At 51.1% G+C, this 19,933-nt stretch overlaps 1 protein-coding gene across 1 annotated transcript in view; it reads left to right on the top strand.

The window, feature by feature from the left end:
• LOC130130941 (FH2 domain-containing protein 1-like) overlaps positions 1-19,242 on the top strand; it is a 26,046-nt gene extending 6,804 nt beyond the window's left edge. The window contains exons 4-15 of the mRNA XM_056300806.1: positions 5,684-5,786; positions 5,864-5,949; positions 6,633-6,733; positions 9,892-9,962; positions 10,136-10,243; positions 11,061-11,131; positions 13,342-13,459; positions 13,692-13,856; positions 15,238-15,333; positions 16,180-17,179; positions 17,390-18,713; positions 19,027-19,242. Coding sequence (XP_056156781.1) covers positions 5,684-5,786; positions 5,864-5,949; positions 6,633-6,733; positions 9,892-9,962; positions 10,136-10,243; positions 11,061-11,131; positions 13,342-13,459; positions 13,692-13,856; positions 15,238-15,333; positions 16,180-17,179; positions 17,390-18,705 — 3,235 coding nt within the window. The 3' untranslated portion in view covers positions 18,706-18,713; positions 19,027-19,242. The remainder of the gene's footprint in view (positions 1-5,683; positions 5,787-5,863; positions 5,950-6,632; positions 6,734-9,891; positions 9,963-10,135; positions 10,244-11,060; positions 11,132-13,341; positions 13,460-13,691; positions 13,857-15,237; positions 15,334-16,179; positions 17,180-17,389; positions 18,714-19,026) is intronic.
• The last annotated feature ends 691 nt before the right edge of the window (positions 19,243-19,933 follow it).

The following is a 19,933-nucleotide window of genomic DNA, read 5'->3' as shown; positions in this document are numbered from 1 at the left end:
GAGAAGATAAGAGAGAAGAAGAAGGGAGGATAAACAGAAGAGCGAAGATAAGAGAGAAGAAGAAGGGAGGATAAACAGAAGAGAAGATAAGAGAGAAGAAGAAGGGAGGAGAAACAGAAGAGAGAAGATAAGAGAGAAGAAGAAGGGAGGATAAACAGAAGAGAGAAGATAAGAGAGAAGAAGAAGGGAGGATAAACAGAAGAGAGAAGATAAGAGAGAAGAAGAAGGGAGGATAAACAGAAGAGAGAAGATAAGAGAGAAGAAGAAGGGAGGATAAACAGAAGAGAGAAGATAAGAGAGAAGAAGAAGGGAGGATAAACAGAAGAGAAGATAAGAGAGAAGAAGAAGGGAGGATAAACAGAAGAGAGAAGATAAGAGAAGAAGAAGGGAGGATAAACAGAAGAGAGAAGGGAGGAAAATCTGTTCCAGCAGGTGGCGCTGTTGTGAAGAATCAGGTGTTATGTGAAGAGCTGCTGCTGTCAGCAAGCAGTATGTAGTACACACACAGTACTTCCTGCAGCCAGTATGTAGTACACACACAGTACTTCCTGCAGCCAGTATGTAGTACACACACAGTACTTCCTGCAAGCAGTATGTAGTACACACACAGTACTTCCTGCAGCCAGTATGTAGTACACACACAGTACTTCCTGCAGCCAGTATGTAGTACACACACAGTACTTCCTGCAGCCAGTATGTAGTTCACAGACAGTACTTCCTGCAGGCAGTATGTAGTACACACACAGTACTTCCTGCAAGCAGTATGTAGTACACAGACAGTACTTCCTACAAGCAGTATGTAGTACACACAGTACTTCCTAGAAGCGGTATGTAGTACACACACAGTACTTCCTGCAGGCAGTATGTAGTACACAGACAGTACTTCCTACAAGCAGTATGTAGTACACAGACAGTACTTCCTACAAGCAGTATGTAGTACACAGACAGTACTCCCTACAAGCGGTATGTGCAGAGTACAAGTGGTTGTCGGTGGTGGTAAGCAGGTCCGGTCCAGAGAGCCTCCAGCCATGGAGGCGGGGAGGTGGTGCTGTGGAACCTGACTGCGGTGACGGAGGGAAGTCTCGAGCAGCAACCAAGCTCTGCCACAGGGCGGCGCTCCGCCTCTCCTTCATGAAGCGTCAACCCATAAGACCACTGACCCATACAACTGCATGTTAAGAAGCCCCTCGACTCCTCCTCCCACCTCCTCCATCCCTCCATCATCTTACATGGAGAGAGAGACAGCGTTGAGGCTGTCTGTTTTCCAAGCTACAAGACACCCACACCTCCGCCTGTGCTGGTGGAACGGAGGGATCTGTTGGAGATGGAGAGAGAGACACATGGAGAGAGAGACATGGAGAGAGACACATGGAGAGACATGGAGAGAGAGACATGGAGAGACATGGAGAGAGAGAGACATGGAGAGAGAGATGTGGGGAGAGAGATGTGGAGGGAGCTGTGGAGAGACACATGGAGAGAGAGACATGGAGAGAGAGACATGGAGAGAGAGAGACATGGAGAGACATGGAGAGAGAGAGACATGGAGAGAGAGACATGGAGAGAGACACATGGAGAGACATGGAGAGAGAGACATGGAGAGACATGGAGAGAGAGAGACATGGAGAGAGAGACATGGAGAGAGAGATGTGGAGGGAGCTGTGGAGAGACACATGGAGAGAGAGACATGGAGAGAGAGACATGGAGAGAGAGAGACATGGAGAGACATGGAGAGACATGGAGAGAGAGATGTGGAGAGAGCTGTGGAGAGAGAGAGACATGGAGAGACATGGAGAGACATGGAGAGAGACGTGGCGAGGGAGACATGGAGAGACATGGAGAGAGATGTGGAGAGAGACATGGAGAGAGATGTGGGGAGAGATGTGGAGAGAGACATGGAGAGAGCTGTGGGGAGAGATGTGGAGAGAGATGTGGAGAGAGAGAGACATGGAGAGACATGGAGAGACATGTAGAGAGACGTGGAGAGGGACACATGGAGAGAGATGTGGGGAGCTGTGGAGAGGGAGACATGGAGAGAGAGGGAGAGATACGGGCTGTCAGAGTCAGGAGGAGAAATGAAAGAGAGAGAGAGATGGAGGAGGGAGGTAGAGAGAAGGAGGGCTTAGCGACTTTAAACGTTTGAATTCTTCGATTCTTCCCATTGACGTTGTTCCTGCTGGTCTGGACCAATCAGCTTCTCCGACCGGAGGTGGGGGGGGCGGGGCGGGGGGCCTCACCTCACCTCACCTCACCAACCAATCACAGAGCAGGGGAGGTTACATAATCATTCATCTGGAGTTAATATGAAAATCAAAGCCTTTTCAACTGTCACACACACACACACACACACCACACACTCACACACACACACACTCACACACACTCACACTCACACACACAAACATACACACACACTCACTCACACACTCACTCACACACACTCACACTCACACTCACACTCACACTCACACACACACACACACACACACACACACTCACACTATTCCCTCCTAATTCTGCTCTCCATCAATATTGGGGTGATAAATGGAGGATCAGGTGGCAGTCTTTCAGTGTGTGTGTGAGTGTGTGTATGTGTGTGTGTGTGTGTGTGTGTGTGTGTGTGTGTGTGTGTGTGTGTGTGTATGTGGGCCCTGTGTGTTGGACTGGTGGCCTGTCCAGGGTGTCTCCCCGCCTGCCTCCCAGTGACTTCTGGGATAGAAGAGTGGGGGGAGCTCGTCAGACGTCGTGTTAAACCAGCTGACGTGTTGTCGTGTTTCTGTTCAGATGTTCAACACATTTCCCCCCTTTTCTCCCCAATTGCATCCGGCCAATCACCCCCCTCTCCCGAGCCGTCCCGGTCTCTGCTCCACCCCCTCTGAGCCGTCCCGGTCTCTGCTCCACCCCCTCTGCTGATCCGGGGAGGGCTGCAGACTACCACATGCCTCCTCCCATACATGTGGAGTCACCAGCCGCTTCTTTTCACCTGACAGGGAGGAGTTTCACCAGGGGGACGTAGCGCGTCCATGACATCTGAACCATGACATCTGAAACATGACACCTGAAACATGACACCTGAACCATGACATCTGAAACATGACACCTGAAACATGACATCTGAAACATGACACCTGAAACATGACACCTGAAACATGACACCTGAACCATGACACCTGAAACATGACACCTGAAACATGGCATCTGAACCATGACATCTGAAACATGACATCTGAAACATGACACCTGAAACATGACACCTGAAACATGACACCTGAAACATGACACCTGAAACATGACACCTGAAACATGACATCTGAAACATGACACCTGAAACATGACACCTGAAACATGACACCTGAAACATGGCATCTGAACCATGACACCTGAAACATGGCATCTGAACCATGACACCTGAAACATGACACCTGAAACATGACATCTGAACCATGACACCTGAAACATGGCATCTGAAACATGACATCTGAAACATGACATCTGAAACATGACAGCTGAAACATGACACCTGAAACATGGCATCTGAAACATGACACCTGAACCATGACACCTGAAACATGGCATCTGAGACATGACACCTGAAACATGACACCTGAAACATGGCATCTGAAACATGACATCTGAAACATGGCATCTGAGACATGACACCTGAAACATGACACCTGAAACATGGCATCTGAAACATGACATCTGAAACATGACAGCTGAAACATGGCATCTGAAACACGACAGCTGAAACACGACACCTGAAACACGACACCTGAAACATGACATCTGAAACATGGCATCTGAAACATGACATCTGAAACATGACACCTGAAACATGACACCTGAAACATGACAGCTGAAACATGACACCTGAAACATGACACCTGAAACATGACACCTGAAACATGACACCTGAAACATGACACCTGAAACATGACAGCTGAAACATGACACCTGAAACATGACACCTGAAACATGGCATCTGAAACATGACACCTGAAACATGACATCTGAAACATGGCATCTGAAACATGACACCTGAAACATGACATCTGAAACATGACACCTGAAACATGGCATCTGAAACATGACACCTGAAACATGACATCTGAAACATGACAGCTGAACCATGACATCTGAAACATGGCATCTGAAACATGACACCTGAAACATGACACCTGAAACATGACACCTGAAACATGACATCTGAAACATGACACCTGAAACATGACACCTGAAACATGGCATCTGAAACATGACACCTGAAACATGACACCTGAAACATGACAGCTGAAACATGACACCTGAAACATGACAGCTGAAACATGACACCTGAAACATGACATCTGAAACATGACACCTGAAACACGACAGCTGAAACACGACACCTGAAACATGGCATCGAAACATGACAGCTGAACCATGACAGCTGAAACATGACACCTGAAACATGACAGCTGAACCATGACAGCTGAAACATGACACCTGAAACATGACACCTGAAACATGACAGCTGAAACATGACACCTGAAACATGAGAGCTGAAACATGACATCTGAAACATGACAGCTGAAACATGACACCTGAAACATGACATCTGAAACATGACATCTGAAACATGACACCTGAAACATGGCATCTGAAACATGACACCTGAAACATGACACCTGAAACATGACAGCTGAAACATGACACCTGAACCATGACACCTGAAACATGACAGCTGAAACATGACAGCTGAAACATGACACCTGAAACATGACAGCTGAAACATGACACCTGAAACATGACACCTGAAACATGACATCTGAAACATGACACCTGAAACATGACACCTGAAACATGACATCTGAAACATGACACCTGAAACATGACACCTGAAACATGACATCTGAAACATGACACCTGAAACATGACACCTGAAACATGACACCTGAAACATGACATCTGAAACATGACACCTGAAACACGACAGCTGAAACACGACACCTGAAACACGGCATCGAAACATGACAGCTGAACCATGACAGCTGAAACATGACACCTGAAACATGACAGCTGAACCATGACAGCTGAAACATGACACCTGAAACATGACACCTGAAACATGACAGCTGAAACATGACACCTGAAACATGACAGCTGAAACATGACACCTGAACCATGACACCTGAAACATGACACCTGAAACATGACAGCTGAAACATGACACCTGAAACATGACATCTGAAACACGACAGCTGAAACATGACAGCTGAAACATGACACCTGAAACATGACAGCTGAAACATGACATCTGAAACATGACAGCTGAAACATGACACCTGAAACATGACATCTGAAACATGACATCTGAAACATGACACCTGAAACATGGCATCTGAAACATGACACCTGAAACATGACAGCTGAAACATGACAGCTGAAACATGACACCTGAAACATGACACCTGAAACATGACACCTGAACCATGACATCTGCTGTTTTATAGAAACGTGTCTGTTGTTCATATGTTACCATGTCCACTTTTTATTATTTACTCTTCATAAGTCACATAAACACCAAGGCATGACAACATACTCTGTCTGGGTGTGTGTCAGTGACTGTCTGTGTCTGTCTGTCTGTCTGCCTGTCTGTCTGTCTGTTATTTTGTCTATCTCTCTATCTGCCTGTCTGTCTGTCCAGGACAAACCAGACCATAATAGATGACATTCGTCATGGCAACAGCGAGTTTTATAGTGCAGAGCCACTGAGAGAGCTGCTCAAATTACTACCGGAATCAGAGGAGGTAACACACACACACACACACAGACAGTGTGACAGTGTTATCTCCATGGTTATCTATATGAAGAGTGTCACCTGCAGGTGAAGAAACTTCAGGCCTTCAGCGGTGACATCACCAAGCTCCCATTGGCTGATTCCTTCATGTACCTGCTGACCCAGATCCCGAGGTGAGAGGTCACGACCTTCTGTCCATGGCTCCCGCCTCTCTGTCAGGTCTCCATCATCCATAGTCATTCCAGGATCACAGGAGTATTTATCCCGTCTGTGATTAAGGGTTGCTGTGCCTCTGACCTTTGACCTCCTGAGTCTTGGTGGAATGTGTGTGGGTGGTGAGGGAGTAGAACCGTCTTCTACTGTCGTCACTGTAACGCTCACGTTGTGGTACGACAGTCAGACCAGCGAACTGGGGAACGTCTAATAGAATAATAACCTAAACCTACCTTCCCCGTCTCCCCCGCACTTCCTGTTCCTCCCATATCTCTTTCTCTGTCCGTCTGTCTGTCCGCCTGTCTCTCTGCCTGTCTGTCCGTCTGTCTGTCTGCCTGTCTGTCCGCCTGTCTCTGCCTGTTTGTCCGTCTGTCTGTCTGCCTGTCTGTCCGTCTGTCTGTCTGCCTGTCTGTCCGCCTGTCTCTCTGCCTGTTTGTCCGTCCGTCTGTCTGCCTGTCTGTCCGCCTGTCTGTCCACCTGTCTGTCTCTCTGCCTGTCTGTCTGCCTGTCTGTCTGTCCGTCTGTCTCTCTGCCTGTCTCTCTGCCTGTCTCTCTGCCTGTCTGTCCGTCTGTCTCTCTGCCTGTCTGTCCGCCTGTCTGTCCGCCTGTCTGTCCGCCTGTCTGTCTGCCTGTGTGTCTGTAGTTACACTGTTCGTATTGAGGCCATGGTGTTGAAAGAAGAGTTTCCTTCAGCCTGTGAGTCCATGAAACGAGACATCAACATCGTACATACAGCCGCCAGAGGTAAGACGCCTCCTCCTCCACTCCTCCTCTTCCTGTCCTCTTCTCCTCTCTTCTCCTCCTCTTCTCCTCTCTTCTCTTCTCTTCTCTTCCTCTTCTCCTCTCTTCTCCTTTTCTGCTCTTCTCCACTCTTCTCCTCCTCTCTTCTCCTCTCTTTTCTTCTCTCTTCTCCTCTCTTCTCCTCCTCTTCTCTTCTCTTCTCCTCTTCTGCTCTTCTCCACTCTTCTCCTCCTCTCTTCTCCTCTCTTTTCTTCTCTCTTCTCCTCTCTTCTCCTCTTCTGCTCTTCTCCACTCTTCTCCTCCTCTCTTCTCCTCTCTTTTCTTCTCTCTTCTCCTCTCTTTTCTTCTCTCTTCTCCTCTCTTCTCCTCAACTTCTCTCTTCTCCTCTCTTTTTGTCCTCTTGTCCTTTGTTGTCCTCTCTTCTCTTTTCTCCTCTCTTCTCCCATTTTCTCCTCTCTTCCCCTCTCTTCTCTTTTCTCTTCCCCTTTCTTCCCCTCTCCTCCTCTCTTTTCCTTTCTTCCCCTCTTCTCCTCATCTTCTCTCTTCTCCTCTCTCCTCTTTCTCTTCCCCTTTCTTCCCCTCTCCTCCTCTCTTCCCCTTTCTTCCCCTCTTCTCCTCTCTTCTCCTCATCTTCTCTCTTCTCCTCTCTTCTTGTCCTCTTGACCTTTGTTGTCCTCTCTTCTCTCTCCTCCCATTTCTCCTCTCTTCCCCTCTCTTCTGTTCTCTCTTCTCTTCTCTCTCCTCCTCTCTTCCCCTCTCTTCTCCTCCTCTCTTCTCTTCTCTCTCCTCCTCTCTCCTCCTCTCTTCTCCTCTCTTCTCTTCTCCTTTCTTCCTTTTTTCTTCTTCTCCTCCCCTCTCTTCTCCTGCTCTCTTTCATTTTCTCCTCTCCTCTCTTCTCTTCTCTTTCTCTTCTCTCTTCTCCTCCTCTTCTCCTCTCTTCTCCTCTTCTCCTCTCTTCTCTCTTACAGTCAGGTATTCCCACTTTCTCTCATTGTCTTCCTCCATCACTCCTTTTCCAACCAAAACCCCACTTCTTGTATTTCACACTTCCCCTCTCTCATGGTTTTATCACACACACACACACACACACACACACACACACACACACACACACACACACACACACACACACACACACACACACACACACACACACCTATTTTTAGCGTAGTGTGTGAAACTGTCAGAATGTATGTTAACTCTGTTTCACACTTATACTGATGACACACACACACACGCCTATAAATACAGACACACACACACACACACACACACACACACACACACACCTATAAATACAGACACACACACACACACACACACCTATGAATACAGACACAAATACAGATAAATAGAGAGAGACACACACAGGGATTTGGGATTAAAGGAATGTGGTTGTGTTTCTATTGATGTCAAGATGTGTGTTTGTTCATCCCTGTGGGGCTTCTGCACCCGGAAAGGACCGGGGATGGCCTGGGTTTCGGACCGGGGACGGCTTGGGTTTAGGACCGGGGACGGCCTGGGTTTCGGACCGGGGACGGCTTGGGTTTAGGACCGGGGACGGCCTGGGTTTCAGACCGGGGATGGTCTGGGTTTCGGACCAGGGAAGGCTTGGGTTTCAGACCGGGGACGGCCTGGGTTTCGGACCAGGGAAGGCCTGGGTTTAGGACTGCGGATGGCCTGGGTTTCGGACCGGGGACAGCCTGGGTTTCGGACCGGGGACAGCCTGGGTTTAGGACCCAGGGACGGCCTGGGTTTCGGACCGGGGACAGCCTGGGTTTAGGACCCAAGGACAGCCTGGGTTTAGGAACGGGGACAGCCTGGGTTTAGGAACGGGGACGGCCTGGGTTTAGGACCCGGGGACGGCCTGGGTTTAGGAACGGGGACAGCCTGGGTTTAGGAACGGGGACGGCCTGGGTTTAGGAACGGGGATGGCCTGGGTTTAGGAACGGGGACGGCCTGGGTTTAGGAACGGGGATGGCCTGGGTTTAGGAACGGGGACGGCCTGGGTTTAGGACCCAGGGACGGCCTGGGTTTAGGACCCAAGGACAGCCTGGGTTTAGGAACGGGGGCGGCCTGGGTTTAGGAACAGGGATGGTCTGGGTTTCGGACCGGGGAAGGCTTGGGTTTCGGACCGGGGACGGCCTGGGTTTCGGACCGGGGACGGCCTGGGTTTCGGACCGGGGAAGGCCTGGGTTTAGGAACGGGGAAGGCCTGGGTTTAGGAACGGGGACGGCCTGGGTTTTAGGAACGGGGACGGCCTGGGTTTGGGAACGGGGACGGCCTGGGTTTGGGACCGGGGACGGCCTGGGTTTGGGACCCGGGGACGGCCTGGGTTTGGGACCCGGGGACGGCCTGGGTTTGGGACCCGGGGACGGCCTGGGTTTGGGACCCGGGGACGGCCTGGGTTTGGGACCCGGGGACGGCCTGGGTTTGGGACCCGGGGACGGCCTGGGTTTGGGACCCGGGGACGGCCTGGGTTTAGGACCCGGGGACGGCCTGGGTTTGGGAACGGGGACGGCCTGGGTTTAGGACCGGGGACGGCCTGGGTTTAGGAACGGGGACGGCCTGGGTTTGGGAACGGGGACGGCCTGGGTTTGGGACCGGGGACGGCCTGGGTTTGGGACCCGGGGACGGCCTGGGTTTGGGACCCGGGGACGGCCTGGGTTTGGGACCCGGGGACGGCCTGGGTTTGGGACCCGGGGACGGCCTGGGTTTGGGACCCAGGGACGGCCTGGGTTTGGGACCGGGGACGGCCTGGGTTTGGGACCGGGGACGGCCTGGGTTTGGGACCCAGGGACGGCCTGGGTTTGGGACCCAGGGACGGCCTGGGTTTGGGACCCAGGGACGGCCTGGGTTTAGGACCCAGGGACGGCCTGGGTTTAGGAACGGCCTGGGTTTAGGAACGGGGACGGCCTGGGTTTAGGACCGGGGACGGCCTGGGTTTGGGAACGGCCTGGGTTTAGGAACGGGGACGGCCTGGGTTTGGGACCGGGGACGGCCTGGGTTTCGGAACGGGGACGGCCTGGGTTTGGGACTGGGGACGGCCTGGGTTTGGGACCGGGGACGGCCTGGGTTTGGGACCGGGGACGGCCTGGGTTTGGGACCCAGGACCTTCTTGCTGACCACAGTGTGGAATGTGAACACGTGTCTCCCTGCAGAGCTGCTGACCTGTGAGGAGCTTCATGCTGTTCTCCACTTGGTGCTGCAGGCAGGAAACATCCTCAACTCCGTGAGTATGAGCCAGAAAGAGGAGGCAGAGGAGGGGACGGGGTGCTGAGGAAGATGACACATGGAGGCAGATTAAAATCTTTTCCATATCGATGTTTCTTGTTATGCTGATCTCTTGTTGTGTGTGTGTGTGTGTGTCTGTGTGTGTGTGTGTGTGTGTGTGTGTATTGCCAGGGAGGATATGCAGGGAATGCTGTGGGCTTCAAGCTGTCGTCTCTCCTGTCTCTGGCCGACACCAAGGCCAACAAACCAGGCATGAACCTGCTGCACTTTGTAGCTCTGGTGAGCCGTGTGTGTGTTCTTCAGTTGTGCGATGTGAGATGTGCGTGTGGGAGGATGGCGGCACGAGCCTCACCCAGTGCCGACTACGCAGTGTCTTTGTCCACGTCTACGTCTGCGTCTGAGTTTGTGTCCTCATGTGAAGAATTATGTCTGTAATCATCGATTTCGCCGCTGGATCGGCTGGGGGATCTGGCGCTGGATCGGCTGGGGGATCTGGTGCTGGATCGGCTGGGGGAGCTTGGTCTGCTGCGTCCTGTGGGGCCAGGAAGCACGGCCCTGCCTGAAGCTGCGCCCGCAGAGGAAACACCGAGGGAGGTCTGACAGGAGGCGGGGCGGGCTGGGCCGACTGCTGGCTCGTGCAGACCGGCGGTTCCGACGGTCGTCCTGGCCGGCGTTCGTTCTCTGGACAGTGACATTTTTGGACTGTGCTGCAAATGTTACTGAATGGACTGTGTTGTTGACTGTTTTTTGCTTTGTTCTCTGTGTTTTTGTGTGTTTTTTGTGGTGCCGTTTTGTTTTGGATGTGTGTTTTTGTCTTTTGTGTTGCTCTGCTGTGGGCTGGGAGAAATGAAACTTCATCTCTTTTCTGTACGCAAGTACATGGATGAGATGACAATAAATTGCTCCTGATTCCTGAGATGGACTGACACAAGGAGAAAGAGATAAGATTTAGACACTGACCATCCCCCCCGCCCTCTCTCTCTCTCTCTCTCTCTCTCTCTCTCTCTCTCTCTCTCTCTCTCTCTCTCTCTCTCTCTCTCTCTCTCTCTCTCTCTCTCTCTCTCTCTCTCTCTCTCTCTCTGTCTCTCTCTCTCAGGAAGCACAGAAGAAGGATCCAAGGTTGCTGGAGTTTCCAGGCAATTTAAAACACGTCCAGACTGCAGCCAGGTACTGGCCCCACCCACCCTGTCAGTCACTCCCAGATCACATTCTGATTGGTGCTCCCTGACTTTAGAGCTTTCACGTCTCACTCTGATTGGTTAGTTGACTGAGTGAGTGACTGTTTGAGTGACAAGTTGAAGACTGGCCTCTTGCCTTCAGTCTGATAATGATTTTTACACCCAACAACTTCACTTCTTCAAACTCAACACTACCTGTCTTCTTCTTCCTCGTCTGGCTGCTATGATGAAGACGGAAAACACTATGCCCCCTATAATTTTTCCTGGCAAAGTCCTACCAGACTAAAGCCATCCACATCACACGCTGCTACAGTCTGCAGGACGTGGTGTTCGTGGGTCAGATGTTGTCTTGATACACCACAGACAGGAAGAATCAGACTTTGTTTGCATGTAAATCTTGAGGACTGTAGCATGAATTCTGACTCTGCTGGACATCTTCCTCTCTCACACTAAACTTCTACTTCCCTCCATCATCTGGACAAATTAAAGACAAAACATGTCCTTTAAAACATTGTCCAGGTGGGTGTCCGGGTGGTGTAGGGGTCTATTCCGTTGCCTACCAACATGAGGATCGCCGGTTTGAATCCCTGTTACCTCCGGCTTGGTCGGGCGTCCCTACAGACACAATTGGCCATGTCTGCGGGTGGGAAGCCATATGTGGGTATGTGTCCTGGTCGCTGCACTAGCGCCTCTTCTGGTTGGTCGGGGCTCCTGTTAAGGGGGGAGGGGGAACGGGGGGGAATAACGTGAACCTCCTACACATGGATGTCGTGTACAGGGAGAAAAGGAGAGGACCCAGAACCGAACCCTGTGGAACGCCTGTAGTCAGTCTGCGAGGCTCCGATACAGATCCCCTCCATGTCACCTGGTAGGAGCGACCCGTCAGGTAGGTTGCAAACATTGAGAGTGCAGAGCCTGTGACACCCAGCCTCTCGAGGGTAGAGAGGAGGATCTGGTGGTTCACTGTATTGAACGCAGCTGACAGGTCCAGGAGTACCAGGACAGAGGAGAGAGAGTTTGCGCTCTCGTTTGCGCTAGCAGTCTTGAAGGCAGATGGAAAGCATCCTGCCTGGAGGGAGGTGTTGATGAGGTGGGTTAGATAGGGAAGGAGTTCAGGTGCTATAGAGAAGCAGCTGATGATCATCATCATCAGCCGCTTCTCCGGGGTCGGGTCGTGGTGGCATTAATTTAAGTAGGGCACTCAAGACGTCCCTCTCCCCAGCAACATCCTCCAGCTCCTCCTGGGGGATCCCGAGGCTTTTCAAGGCCAGATTGGACATGTAGTCCCTCCAGCGAGTTCTGGGTCTACCCCGGGGTCTCCTCCCAGTTGGTCATGCCCGGTAAACCTCCAAAGGAAGGCGCCCAGGAGGCATCCTAATCAGATGCCCGAACCACCTCAACTGGCCCCTTTCAACACGAAGGAGCAGCGGCTCTACTCCGAGCTCCCTCCGGATGTCCGAGCTCCTCACCCTATCTCTAAGGCTGAGCCCAGACACCCTACAGAGGAAACTCATTTCAGCCGCTTGTATCCACGATCTCACCCTTTCAGTCACTACCCAAAGCTCATGACCATAGGTGAGGGTTGGAACCAAGACTGACTGGTAAATTGAGAGTTTTGCCTTCTGGCTCAGCTCCCTCTTCACCACAATGGTCCAGTACAACATCCGCATTACTGCTGATGCTGCACCAATCCGCCTTTCAATGTCCTGCTCCATCCTACCCTCACTCGTGAACAAGACCCCAAGATACTTGAACTCCTTCACTTGAGGCAACAACTCATCCCCAACCCGGAGGGAGCAATCCACCATTTTCCGATAGAGAACCATGGCCTCAGACTTGGAGGTGCTGACTCTCATCCCGGCCATTTCACACTCAGCTGCAAACCGCCCCAGTGCACGCTGGAGGTCACGTTCTGATGAAGCCAACAAAACCACATCATCTGCGAAGAGCAGAGATGCAATTCTGGGTTCCCAAACCGGACACACTCCTCACCTTGGCTGCTCCTTGAGATCCTGTCCATGAACATCACAAACAGAACAGGAGACAATGGACAACCTTGGCCGACACCCACCAAAAACGTGTTTGACTTTGTGCAGATATTATTTTTAGAAAATATATCTGTTTTTATGAATTCAAACCATGCTTTGGACTCTTTCCTTTCACCTGAGCATGTGTGTGTGTGTGTGTGTGTGTGTGTAGGATCTCTATGGAAACGCTTGATGCTGACCTCCATTCACTAATGTCTCGCATGCGCTCAGTGGAGGAGAGCCTCCAAAGAGACATGGAGCTACTTCAACAGCTAGACCTCTTCCTGCAGGTAACACATACACAAACACAAACACATAGGGCGACATGCACACACACACACACACACACACACATACACATACTCACACACACGGATAAGCACAAAGATAAATGTATCAATGCACTGAAAAAAACAAATAATGTTCACTAATTATCAAAACTTATGTTTTGTGTGTGTGTGTGTGTGTGTGTGTGTGTGTTTGTGTATGTGTGTGTGTGTGTGTGTGTGTGTGTGTGTGCAGAGTGCTACATCATCTCTGTGCGCACTGCGCAGGAGCAGACAGGATCTGCAGAAGACCGGCGGCGAGCTGATTGACTTCTTCTGTGAAGACAAAGAGAGCTTCAGGCTGGACGATTGTTTCACCATCTTCTACGACTTCTTCACCAAGTTTAACAACGCTGTCCGGGTAACACAACTCCCACATACACCTGTCTGTATATGTAGTACAGTACACACACACACACACACACACACACACACACACACACACACACAGATGTGCAGTCTTTATGCATCGTGCTGTTGAGATGCGTTCCCCGTGGATCCGTTTCATCAAAACTGGTTCTAGTTTTTCACCAACATGTGATCATACACAAACACGTACGATATACAGAAGTCAGTAATTAAACACACACAGTACACATACTGTGTGTTGTACATGTACAGTATGTGTAAACACAGTACACATACTGAAAAACAAAGCGCTGATGCAGGACTCTGTACTCTGGTGGTGACTACTGCCACCCTCTGGACAAATACTGAAACAGCAGTGTTATGAATAAACTGACTTTACAGTACAGCTTGGGCGGCACGCTGGTGCAGTGGTTAGCCCAGTCGCCTCACAGCAAGAAGGTTCTGGGTTCGAGCCCCGGGGCAGTCCAACCGTTGGGGTCGTCCGGGGTCGTCCTCTGTGTGGAGTTTGCATGTTCTCTCCGTGTCTGTGTGGGTTTCCTCCGGAGGTGCCGGTTTCCTCCCACAGCCCAAAGACATGTAGGTCAGGTGGATCAGCCATACTGAATTGTCCCTAGGTGTGTGTGTGTGTGTGTGTGTGTGTGTGTGTGTGTGTGTGTGTGTGTGTGTGTGTGTGTGTGTGAGCCCTGTGTGACGGCCTGGTGGCCTGTCCAGGGTGTCTCCCCGCCTGCCACCCAGTGACTGCTGGGAAAGGCTCCAGCATCCCCATCACCCTGAGAGCAGGATAAGCGGTTCAGATGATGGAAGGATGGACAATACAGCTTCTCCTCTTTGTTTTCTTTGTTTTTTGGGGGTTTTTTCGTACCCCCCCCTTTTCTCCCCATTTATATCTGGCCAATTACCCCCCTCTTCGAGCCGTCCTGGTCGCTGCTCCAGCCCGTCTTCCAATCCGGGGAGGGCTGCAGACTACCACATGCCTCCTCCCATACATGTGGAGTCACCAGCCGCTTCTTTTCACCTGACGGTGAGGAGTTTCCCCAGGGGGACGTAGCGCGTGGGAGGATCACGCTATTCCCCCCAGTTCCCCTCCCCCCTGATCAGGCGCCCCACCAGCCCAGAGGAGGCGCTAGTGCAGCGACCAGGACACATACCCACATCCGGCTTCCCACCCGCAGACACGGCCATTTGTGTCAAGGGGTGCCCGACCAAGCCGGAGGTAACACGGGGATTCGAACTGGCGATCCCCGTGTTGGTAGGCAACTGACTAGACTGCTACGCCACCCGGACACCCGCTCTTTATGTTTTCTCCCCTCCATCTTTCTCTCGTTTCCTTACACTCGTATTTTCTTTCTGCCACTCTCTGTGTCTGTCTAAAGGAGAACAGGGAGAGGGAGCTGAAGGAGGAGGCGCGCCGCCGTCGGTTGCGGGAGCTGGAGGAGCAGAAGAGACATTCCTGGGCTGGGGGAGAGAAGGTTGGAGGAGTGCACACACACACAACAGCTGTCTTTGTACATCTATCTTTGTGAGGGGCCCGTTGGCTCCATTCATTCCCTAACCCTTAACCCTCGCCTTCAGAACTACATGTTTAACCTGAACCCCTACCCTAACCCTAAACCCAGGTCCTAACCCTAAACCCAAGTCTTAACCCTAAACCCAAGTCCTAACCCTAAACCCAGGTCCTAACCCTAAACCCAAGTCCTAACCCTAAACCCAAGTCCTAACCCTAAACCCAAGTCCTAACCCTAAACCCAAGTCTTAATCCTAAACCCAAGTCCTAACCCTAAACCCAAGTCTTAATCCTAAACCCAAGTCCTAACCCTAAACCCAAGTCCTAACCCTAAACCCAAGTCCTAACCCTAAACCCAAGTCTTAATCCTAAACCCAAGTCCTAACCCTAAACCCAAGTCTTAACCCTAAACCCAAGTCCTAACCCTAAACCCAAGTCCTAACCCTAAACCCAGGTCCTAACCCTAAACCCAGGTCCTAACCCTAAACCCAAGTCCTAACCCTAAACCCAAGTCCTAACCCTAAACCCAAGTCTTAACCCTAAACCCAAGTCCTAACCCTAAACCCAAGTCCTAACCCTAAACCCAAGTCCTAACCCTAAACCCAAGTCCTAACCCTAAATCAAAGTCCTAACCCTAAAATACACACTTAAAGCAGTGAGGACCAGCTAAAATGTCCTCACTTTGCAAAAAAGTCCTAAGTCTGACAGTTAAAAACTCAAATTGGTACTCACAAAGGTAGAAGTACAAGAACACACACACACACACACACACACACTGCCGTAACTGTCCGTCTTGTGTGATCTGTTACAGCTGAGCGGAGCCTTCGGAATACGTTGCAGCAGCGAGACAGACATGGACGTCGTGCTAGCACGGCACGATGAAGCGGGTCTGCTGATGGAGCTCCTAAGTCCCAAGTCCCGCCCCCGCTCGCCAAACCGCAACACCAGTTCCCATTGTCCTTTAGGCCGCTCAGGAAGCGTACGGCGCTCCCGGAGTTCTTTGTCCAACTCTCCGTCTGCAGCTGCTGACCGTGAACTGAGCATGCTCCTGGGGATAACGACGTCTGAACCCAAGGTCACAGCTGGGCAGTTGCTGAGCGAATCCCCTGCCGCCTCGCCAGGACTCTCACCGCAGACCGGGCACCAAAGCCAGGGACATGCCGTGCATATGACGCCTCCACAAACCTCCTCCCCCACTTCCAAAACCTCCTGGAGTCTAGAAGACGCCAGTACAGACAATGGCAAAACAAATGCATGTCGCACAACTAGCACTTACCTCAACCACAATGCTACACAGCCCGGAGAACAAAATAAACACCTTTCAGTCAAACCTACCTCGGATTCAAACTCTCAACTTTTACACACAAAACACACAACTGACCACACCACCAAAGGTGAGGATGAACTTCACCTGGAGTTTAGTGTCCCGGAAACAGTCGTGCACCGTGAAAAGGATTTGAAAGACAATATGGCGGCCGCCAGTGAAAACACTGACCAGTCAAAAAGTGACGTCAGTGGACGGATTGTAAAAAGTCCCAGTGAGAATAATCCAGTTGCTGATGACCTCAACAGCATGTCCGTGGTTTTGGAAACACTCATGCTGGTCCCTGATCTGCAAGCATTTGATAAGGCCGCCTCCCCGAGTGACAGCAGGGAACATTATCTCCAGGGCGACCAGCAGGTCCAGCACCATCTCCAGGGATATCGCCGCGACGATATCGTAGTCACAGATCTGGAGCAGGACGACATTCCCAAATTTGAAATGGAGGACGTTCAGAAGGCTTCCCGTTCTAAGACTATGGAGGGATCAGGTGAGGTATCTATCCATCCTTCACAGAGAGAGGGAGAAGAGAAGAAGCCAGGGTTTTCTGAAGAGAGGAGGAGGGAGGAAGAGGAGGAGGAGGGAAAAGTGGTGGTGTGGTGTGTGACAGGTGTGTGTGAGACGGTGAGAGAGAAAGAGGACAGGTGGACAAATGACCTCACACACACTCAAAATATGACACAGACACTTTCTCACACAGAGGAGCTTCTGCATCGGAGTGGTGGCCAGGAAATGGAGAAAAACACTTCCTTTGTCCCAGCTGTTCTCCAGCCTTTAGAACCTCGGGCGGCCAATGAGCACCCAGTGCCTGTACCAGCCAACAGCCAATCAGTGCCTGTTTCCTGTGATGATTCCACTCTTCCTGCCTCTTCCATCAATAAGACACCAGCAGCCAATGAGACGCATGCTCTCAACGCACAAACCTCAACTAAGCAACCACGCAGTCAAGACAAGGATGCAGACATGGGACTCGAGTCTCCTCGTAAACATTCGGCCAATGGAAAAACAGAATTCAGTTCGTCCACCATTAAAAACAAAGAACAACAGAACTCCTCGAGAACGCCGTCCAAGTCTGTTCTCTCTAGAGCTGCGCCCCCCTTTTCCAAACCATCAATCACCAGCTCCGCACCGACCGCCAAACCCAACGCCGTCCGCACGCTGACCAGCTCCGAGAAGCAGAGCATGAGGCGGGTGGTGCCGATTGCCCGGCCAGGCCAACGCATCTCATCGCAGGAAAAACGTGTGGACAAATCCGCCACCGTCCGCCAGAGTGCCTCCAGCCTGACAATCTCAGACACCAACAACAACTCCCACCGCCGAAGGGAAAAGCCCTCCGCCTCCCCTTGCTCCTCCTCCTCCCAGCCCTCCAGGATCCAAATGCAGGAATCCAAAGACCCGAAGCTCTCAGACGTCCACCGATCAGCTGGTGAAAAAGTCTCGTCTTTGCAGAGGAGACCGTCCGCCCGCAAACCAGCAGCCAAAGCCAAACCACAGGCAGAGGAGAAGATGTGTCGCTCCACGCTGCGGGCGCTTGCTCAGGCTGCAGCGGTTGGAGGAGGAAGAGGAGAAGGGAGCATCAGCACCCCAACCACTCCCTCACACAAAGTTGTGTCATCGTCAACACTTCCTGGTTTTACCCGAAGCACTGCATCCTCCTCTTTCAGACAGACGCACACCACACTGGCACCTCCACGTCCTCCTCCACCTCTCCATGGCGAGTCTGAGTCCTCCAAGAGCTCCTCCCCTCTCATCCGGACAGGCTCCCTCAGAGTCCCGCTCACCTCCAAAGCTGTTGCTCTCCCCCCAACATCTTGCTCCTCCTCCTCCTCTTCCCCCCTGCGCCCCCTGTCTCAGGACTCCCCACTGAGGAGGTCCCAGAGCATCCGGGTGTCTCTCCACTCTTACGACTCGATGGCTCCCCCTAAAGGCCACAGACGGAACAACAGCGGCAGCCTCTCAGACAAGTCGTCCCACTCCAGGGACTCGACCAGGACAAGTAAGCCCAGTTGGAGATGAGGATTGAGGTGAGTTTGGAGACAAAGTTCCAGTTTGAAGTATTGGTAATCCTTTCAATTAAAGCCCATTCATTACACACAAATAACCAAGTAATATATGAGTGGAACAGATGTAGGTGAACTATGATGAGCATTACTGAGCAATATTTGAGCAAAATACACGTGTAGTTTCTTTCCTTGTCGTTATAATGTGTGTTAAATATAATCTACATCAAACACTGGATGAGATGAATTCACATATCACATTATACCAACCACAAGTATTGTGAGTCCTTTGTGCCGCAGGAATAAATAGTAATTATCTGTTAAACTTGAATTTTAGGTAAATATTGAATGTCCTGCTGAGTAACACAACCAATCGACACCGTCTCCCGTTCTCTGAAGAGGTCAATGTTCACTGCCAGAGCAAAGACAGACAGTCAGACGGTCAGAGGCGACTTTCCCACAGGACGTATGGACGCGGTCTCTCGTCCCTGGAGACAGACCGGCTGCATTCCAGTGTGAAGAAGACTTTCCTCCCAAGTCGAACCGCCTCGCCTTGCTGGAGGTTCAGGAGATGAGAGAGGCTCCAGACGGACTCTGTCTTCATTTCCAGGAGACGGGGGCGGGGGGTGTTATCTGTGGTTTTTACTATGTTACCATGTGTCCTCTTTACACAGAGTCAGACAAACTGGTGGGTACCATTTTATGTCTGTACATGCAGGGTGAAGGTACCAGGGTCATCAGCAGCGCCTCTAAAAAGAAGAGAGACACGCCTTCTCAGAAGCCAACCATCCTATCCCTTTTACTTGTTAGCCTAGCATTTGTAACCAACACTTTCACAAGCAAATGTCAAGTCCTAAATATTACATTAGTTTTCAGCTAACTTTCAATCATACACATTTATGTCATCTCCTGCCAAAGAAGAAAACGGATATGCCTTGTTTTCTGCAGTAGAAGAAGACAGATATGTGTGTTGTATGGAAAAATAGTTCAAAACTATAATCTAGTTTTTTAGGATTTTGCATGTACTTGTAAAAACATGGGTTAAGAAAAATGTTGACATTAGGGCAACGAGTAAAACGTGTTAACGAGCCGCTTCGGAGAAGGTGTATTTCCCTTCATTTTGGAGGAAATGCTAATGATCCTGGTAGACATTCAGCAGTTGAGCTAAGCTAGGCTAAACTCCGCTGTTCAACGTGCTTTCAGACTGCACACAAAAGCACCTACCAGGTTGTCTGACTCTGTAG

This window comes from Lampris incognitus, chromosome 20 (assembly GCF_029633865.1).
Source record: "Lampris incognitus isolate fLamInc1 chromosome 20, fLamInc1.hap2, whole genome shotgun sequence".
Lineage (NCBI taxonomy): Eukaryota > Metazoa > Chordata > Actinopteri > Lampriformes > Lampridae > Lampris > Lampris incognitus.
This window is presented reverse-complemented; position numbering and strand designations above follow the sequence as displayed.